The 7,965-nt window shown below is 36.1% G+C and overlaps 1 protein-coding gene across 2 annotated transcripts in view; it reads right to left on the bottom strand.

The window, feature by feature from the left end:
* Nucleotides 1–652: 652 nt before the first annotated feature.
* Nucleotides 653–7,965, bottom strand: part of cad (carbamoyl-phosphate synthetase 2, aspartate transcarbamylase, and dihydroorotase) — an 82,798-nt gene continuing 75,485 nt past the window's right edge. For both annotated transcript variants that reach the window (XM_052024727.1, XM_052024728.1), the window contains 4 exons: nucleotides 6,631–6,786; nucleotides 6,327–6,428; nucleotides 4,906–5,000; nucleotides 653–2,395 (listed from right to left, as the gene is read on the bottom strand). In XM_052024727.1, coding sequence (XP_051880687.1) covers nucleotides 2,293–2,395; nucleotides 4,906–5,000; nucleotides 6,327–6,428; nucleotides 6,631–6,786 — 456 coding nt within the window. In that variant the 3' untranslated portion in view covers nucleotides 653–2,292. The remainder of the gene's footprint in view (nucleotides 2,396–4,905; nucleotides 5,001–6,326; nucleotides 6,429–6,630; nucleotides 6,787–7,965) is intronic.

Here is a 7,965-nt window from a genome sequence, read left to right as displayed (position 1 = left end):
TCGCTTCTGGAATTCAGCTCTAGCCAATGTTTGGACCAAGACTGATGAAGGTTGAAGCTAAGTGAATCCTGAAAACCCAAAGTGAGCAAAGGCAGTGTGGTTAATGATAGACAAGTGCTATCTGATGAGACAAAGTAGAAAAAACAGATGCTAATTTCTTCCAGGTCCTCATTCTCTCTTTACTCAGCCCCTTGTCTTAAAAGCCAAACTGTGGCTGAAACTGAAAATCCAATGGAATCATTTGGTCAATCTGTTACAGCAGTGGGACCAATTAAGAATTTAAGTCAGTAGCAGAACAAACACACCTTCACTGGAATTGGTTTCTCTTTTCACAGATACTGTTCATCCTGCTGAATGTTTGTAGCATTTTTTTAAAATTACAAAACTGGCTCAACCAGACTCTGGAGTGTGAAGCATCCCCAAAAGCCATACAGTACTTCGTTTCATTTCAAAAAGGTTGAAAACAATCAGTTTATTGAATAATTCTGCACTATCATCCAATAAACTGTAACAAACCAATCTGACTGATACAGATGCAAAACCAGTATTAAATCCAAGACAGGTTCCTCTAGTTTCTTTATAAATTAATTGTTATTGTTCTCCCCTCATCCCCCCCCCCCCCCCCCTTTATTCCTCAGGTTTAAGTCCCAGCTTTCTGAATGTTGGAAAAGTTGTCAACTATTTCTTACTCAGAACAAAGCCTTTAGTTGGAGAAGATTTCTGGAAAACTTAAATCAAATTGAACACCAGATTTAGCATAATAAGAAATTTTATTGAACTGGAGTCTATTCAGTTAGAAAAATAAGCTGTGAACATTCACAGAAAACTTTCTGAAAATAAGTCATGTTCACAACCATTTTCACAGACAGCAAAAACAAATGTCACAGGTTACTTCTACTGAAAAATGTTTTTAAAAAAAGTGGAACAGAATAGCAGTTGTTTTTAAAAAGTAGCTTATTGGGGCAAGTCCTGCAATCAGTAACAATTTGCCAGGTAATGTTTTAGCAGGTTAACATTTTAAATATCCAGATAGTCTTTTCAGATGGAATAGCTTCAAATGCATCACCTTTTTTTCCAATAAATCTTCCACCTGTAGACTTGCAGCAGCCTGATTTACCCGAATCAGATAAATCTTACTCTTGGTCGAACAGCCTCATTATTATAATAAGATGTTGTACCCGAAGGTTATCCAGGGATGCTTTCGGACACAGTCAGCTGCCCAAACTGTCATCTTTCCAGTTAATAGAGAATAGTAGTAATCGGATTTAGAAGTTCCCAGCTTGTTAATAAACAAAAATGGTTGTTATATAGTTGTATGAGAAGGGTTATAAGATTTTATCAGTTTCTTGGGCTACTTTGCAGTACATTAAAACAGTCAAAAACAAATCTGAAGTTTGAAGCTAAAGTTGCAGTGTCACAAGGTAAAGCAACTATGCTTTGTAACTATGCTGTTAACATAGGTATTTTTATGGGTTGTCAATTGAGTATTCTCAAATAGTCAGAAGTTAATGCATCAAAGACAAAAAGGGAGATCTTCATAAAGGAGACTTCTGCTTGGTTTGGACAGATTTAAACTCAGTGGCCTTAAAAGTATAGTGCAACACGATGTGTACATACCATGTACCAATTTCTACTATCTTTACCGGTACAACCAGGTACTTGCCCCCATTAAAATAACAGAAAAAAGGTGATATGAGCACAAGTTTACAGTCTTGTATGTTGTTTACAAACAAATAGCAATTTAAGTATATTATCTTTACTGTCAAACAGTTTCATTTTAATTTTAAACAGCTGCAATTTTAAGGACTTATGTGAACTGTTAAGATCAAATTGCTTTGATAGATGAAGAATGCTCTGAAAACCAAAGACCCAAGTATCCACTATTTTAGAGACTGCAGCACTTGTGCCTCTGCAAGCCACATACCTTTATGTATTTGGAAGAGTCAAGATAGCCCTGGCCCAGTAAAACATAGCAGCAGTAAAAAAAAAAAAAAAAAAAAAAATTTGAAACTGCACAAAACTGTCTTTTGTTCTTAGTGGACAGATGATCAGGGACTGTTTTTCCAAGAAGTCAGATACTAAGTAAAAGCACTAAGCTAATTTAAGGCAGCAAATCCTTGGTATGAAATTTCTTGTACATTTTGACATTTTCAGTTGATAGCCCAGAAGGCCAAATATCACTACTACATTTGACCCATAGTCACCAAGAAAACATCGTTTTATAATCAATATATTTTTGAATCTTCTCTTAAATGCAATCCTTTATCTTCCTATCTCAGTTGGTCTGTCGTTTCAAAATTTGCCAAGAACTGTCGCTAGTAGAGCCATCCTTACGTACATGCCATTTTCAGCCTGGCGGAAGTAAGCTGCCCGTGGGTCAGAATCAACTTCCACACTGAAGAGAGAGAGCAGTATTATTTCAATTCTTCAAACAAATTATAAACAAATATATACACATGTTTGTGTATTGTGTCCTTACAAGAAAAGGACAATCAAAGCTTGAATCCCACTGTTCTCACACGCGGGTCAATCTGACCAAGAGGGAGCAAAGAGGTGCTGCGGAGAAATTCCTTCCACTGCTCTTCAAATGCAATAGTGGTAGTTACCAAGTTATCCACTAGTCCAATCTTTTAACTTTTATGAAAAGAAATGAAAACAATTATAAATGGAATTGTTTTAACTTAAATAGCTGGTGTTTCCAATGTACAATACCATATTCTTGAATTTAACGTAATCAAATGTAATTGATTATTTCTAGATCATTTCTGTTGAAAAAAAACAGACTACCTTGAAATTTGGATGCCAAAATAAAGGATGTTTGCATAAGTTTGGAGGTATAAGGAGGTCAAACAATAATATGCTAAAAGAAAACTGCAGATACTAGAAATCTGAAACAAAGGAAAAACAGTGCTGAAAACACTCAGCAGATCAGACAGAATCTTTGGAAAGAAAAATTAATGTTTCAGGTTGAAGATACTTCAGAACTGGGAAAGAGGAGAGTGAAATAAAGTGTGGGGAGGGATGGATCAGACAAAGGGTTAGTCTGAGGAAAAAGTTGAGCTAACAAGCAAAACTTCAATTTTGTTTCTCCAAGACAGTAAATGCTAAGCAATTTGTTAGCCTGCCTCAGTAATTATTAGATAGAAAACATTTCACATTTCTTGTGCTGGAAAGATTATGAACCTAGTCCATCAGTAGGGTGATCAGTTTGCATAACCATGTATCATCTTCCACTTTTGATGTTGTACATCTCAGAACATTTACTCTCACGTTTCTGCTATTCTGTCAGTTTTGTGGTAGTCAAATCCATTCTCCTCCCAGCTTCATTTGGTCAAGGGCAGGAAAATGGATTTGAATATCGCAAAACTGGTTTAGTTCCAGGTTTAATCCCAGAAACAATTTCAGCCTTGTCAACTACCCAGAACCCAGAAACTTCTGAAATCCATTTTCTTTGCTATTTCTGTCTTCACATTCAATCAGCGATAGGAGCACATGCACTTCAAGGCTTCAGACAATCTTTTAATTTTCTCTGTTGCTTCTCTGCTCCACTTACCCAATGTGCTGAGCCTCTCTACACCCACACTTAATCACGAACCCATGGTTCTAGTTTCTTTCCAATCTCCAGCTTCCTTGATCTAATTTCCATTATAGCTTTGCCCCTCCTTTCCCCCCCTCCTCCATAATCCTCATGTTTGACCTCATTCTGTCTTATTCAAAACAGTCACATTATTCATGTCCTTAAAGCCCTGCCACAACCTTTTTGTGTGACAACCGTATCCAACCTTCTCTCCAAATCACTCAAAATGCATTTCTCAAATCCATGTCCATACTCAATGGGTACATGCCCAATCAAGTTTTTGGCCTTGTCACGGGACAGAAACAACCACAAATCAAATGACATCAGACTACAGTGCATTATCCTTACTCATAGCCCCTGCAGCTATTGGCATTTCACATCACCCTCCTCAAATGCCTTTCATTCACTGTTTCATCCAAACGTGCTCTGACATGGACAGAATAAATCCAGCAATGGTTTCTCTTACTGCCCCACACACAGTAAAATTATGGCAGAATCTATTGTCTGTTCTCAATGTAACTAATAAATATATCGTGGAGCAGGACATAAAGGCTTTTCATTCAGGGACAAAGTCCATCACCCAGTCCACTTGGACTGTTCTTTCACATGCTGTGTTTTGCTTCAGAGCAGTGCAAGATGATATTCACTACTTTGTCACAGTAATCTATTTGTTTGATGATAAATGTATACCTTCTTCCATTTAAATTGAATTTATTCTATTTATTGGGGGGGGGGGGGGGGGGAGGGGATGAGAAAGATTCTTCTCCTTAAAATGCATCATTCTCTCATTGAATGTCTTCCTGCAGTCCTAATACAACATCTAATGTGATGTCAGCTCCCACATATGCACCAAAGGCATGCTTTTTTATAGCCTAATATTTCCACCATCCAATCCTGCTCTTGTTCAAGGACTAAGATGCTGGACAACAAATGTAATTCAAGGGTGGAGAGAAATAATGAAAGAGGTTCTGCCCTATGTTAATAAGCATATGTTGCTTCTGACTCCACATCAGAAGATGATGTGGACAGAAAGTAGTGTGGGGAAGAGTTAGAAAGGATAGATCTTGGGTGACTGTGTAGGATGTCCTACTCCATGATATATGTATCAATTACATTAAGAACAGACAAATAGATTATGCCAGCTCTCAATTATTTTAACATGTAAATATTAACAAGTAAATTCCAATATGATTCAACATTGCCATAAATTATATTATAATTCTAATTTCTAACAACAGATGATGGCCAAAATGGCAGTTAAAACACTTTAGTATAGCCATGCACATGCATACACACACCCAAACAAACTTATTAGGGTAAGGTCTTACCTAACTTCATTCACTCGTGGCAAAGGATGCATAACAACCATCTTCTTCTTGCCTCTGGTCATAATATGAGGAGTGAGAATAAATTGTCCAAAACACTAGAAAAAAGTTAATTCATGAATTACTAAGATTGTTTAGAGGTAAAAGAAATAATCCAAGTACATTTAATTTTACAAAGTCTTGTTTTCTTAAGATTGCTTGGATAGTCATAGCAATTTAGCACTAGAGAAAAAACATTATTGACTCCTGCTGAAAAATGTGATACTGCTTTTTTTTAAAATAAATGCTCAAAAAATTTGATTCCATGTGTTAAAAAATCCCTTAATGAAGTATTAGAAATAAAGGATTCTAAGTTGCAAAATATCAAACATTTAAAATAATCACCAAGCGTCAAGTTAATGAATATCACTTGTTTAGTATCAAAATCAACAGAATCCAAAGAGGTTGAGAGTTCAAGATATATTGAATTTATTTTTAAATCTTAGGTAATGCAAGGGACAGTATTATTGACTTATTAGCTAGGAATGCCAGTTGATGTGGATTAAATAAAAAGTCAAAACTTAACCCATTTATGTGCCTTTACTTAAATGCAGCAAATGAAGACCCTGGGTGAGTAAAAAGAATAAATGCACTTAAGTAAAGTAACAATACAATATCTTCAGTAGTATAAGAGAAATTGGGAAAAAATCTACAGCTGTTTAAGGATCGCCGATTTCCATATTGCAGACAGTTAATCAAATCTTACAAATGGATTTAATTAACCGTCTGCACTGAAGTGCAAAAAAATCCCTTTTTATTTTAAATACCAAATTTTCAAACTGAAACAGTAAATCTTTTAATCTGTTCTCCCATCATTCAGAAATCCCGATGGTTTGGCATCTAGTTCAGTTTGCCCACACTCCTTAAGCTCCTTTTTTGTGCTCCCTTTAAACTCACAGGGGCCCCTTTCCCACTTCTGGGAAAGAAGATTATCACTATTGAAAATATCAAGAATTGCTTTCAGGCCTGGAAGGGCAGGAAAGCTGGGTAAATGGTTCACTGCCCAGTTTATCATCCCTACCCAGACATCCCACAAAATGACTTTGGGATTCCCATGTGTACTCATATAGCGATGATTACTGAAGTTAGTTCCCCAGGAATGAAGTACTGTACCATGTAGCTAAAACCAAAAAAAAAACAGAAGTCAAATCAATAGAATTATAGAACAGGGAGCAAATCAAAATAAAAGCCTTAAATCTATCAAGAAATATTGCTAAGGGAAGGCTATTATCTTCCTAAAAAAGGAATTTCAAATATCTGTAAATCATTTTGTAAATCAAATAGATAAATAAGCCAAAAATGTAAACTTAAGTCTTAGAATTTTAAACAAAGTGGCATTGCTGGAGAAGTGCCTATGATTTCACTTAGTATACATTTTCCATTACCGCTTTATATTCTTCTTCTGAGGCAAATCTTTCTTTCTGAATCCTAGTCATGTATAATACATCTGTGTCTGGTAGGGCCTCTTCCAAACTGTCAAATTCCTCCTATACATACAAATAGAAGTTATGAAAACAAAAGGAAACTGTCGAGCAGTACAAGAATTTAAGAATGCCAGGGAATTTTATTTCTGTAAACTATCAGCATAATAAGTCAATTTGCCCAAACATGTTTACAACACAAATTTGGCAGCTTTTATAATGCTTATAGTAATCATCTTCGAATTAAATACCAATCAATTGTGCTCACCTGCTTAATTCCTCTGGATTCAAGAAAATGAATGATATTTTGGGGCATCCGAAGATTTCTGGGAGTAACATATCGGAGATTAACACGATATAATGTGAGAAGACAGGCTAGGGAATGTACTGTTCGTCCATGTTTCAGGTCTCCAACCATTGTAATCTATAAATATATTACAATGACAATTGGTGAAAAATTAGTTTAACTTTTGGCACAAATCTTTAGAGTGCTTTGACAGATATTCCAAAAGCACAAGATAAATTCTATTGCTCAATCTGTGATCTATCATGATCCAAAGAGAAAATAAATGCAGAATTATAGATAAAACAAACATGCGTGAGATATTGTATGGAACTAGGAGATTCTTGGAGCAGCATGTGTATTATACATTGAAAACAACTCAATGCCAATAACTGTTTGTAACAATGAATCGGGTTGTGAAGAGCCAAAGATGCTTCAAGGTTAAAGAGACAGGCTGAGAGAGACAAGTATATGGCAGATGGAATATAATGTGGGAAAAATGTGAAAGTCATCCACTTTGGTACAAATCAAGAGAAAAACAGTATTTTGTTTGGTATTCAGAGGGATCAGGATATCCTTGTACACGAATCACCAGAAGTTATGCAGTTACAGCATGCAATTAGGAAGACAAACGGTACGCTGGCCATTTTGCAAAAGTAATCCAGTGCAATAAGTAAATGCATCCTAAAATAATTATCCACAACCCAAGTGACAATGCAGCTGGAATTCTACATACAGGTCTGATCTCCACACCAAGGAAGGATATAAAAGGCAATGGTTCACCAGATTGATTCCTAGGATAGGAGGGAATTTTTCAAATAAGGAGAAATTAAACAGAACGATCCGAGAGTCAGTGTTTAAACCTTACAGGATTTCATAGGGTAGATGAAAGGACAATGGTTTTCTTGGCTCGTCAAGAACCAGGGATCAGGTGTTCATAAGGAGTTGGCATTCAGGAGAGAGATGAGAAGAAATTTCTTCACTCAAAGGGCATGAATCATTAGAATCCCCTACCCAAAAAGGCTGTGGAGTCTCTGTCAGTGAGCAGTGGCACGACAAGAGATCATCAGTTTTTGGATATTAAGGGAGTTGCACTGAAGTAAAAGATCAGCCACAATCTTTCCATTGGCAGAGCAGGTATGAGGATCTAATTGCTGTAGCCCTGCTTCTATTTATGTTCAAATTTGAGATAATAATGGTAATACACTATATTAAAACCTCTACTTAGTCTTTATAAATTGTATTGAATTTTGATTCAAAGTAATGGCCTTTTTGAATTATTGCATTCAGTGCTGACTGAATTCAAGGTGGCCCAAGTTT

The sequence above is a fragment of the Pristis pectinata genome, chromosome 10 (assembly GCF_009764475.1).
Source record: "Pristis pectinata isolate sPriPec2 chromosome 10, sPriPec2.1.pri, whole genome shotgun sequence".
NCBI lineage: Eukaryota > Metazoa > Chordata > Chondrichthyes > Rhinopristiformes > Pristidae > Pristis > Pristis pectinata.
Note: the sequence above shows the minus strand (reverse complement) of the source record. Positions and strands in the feature narration are given on the sequence as shown.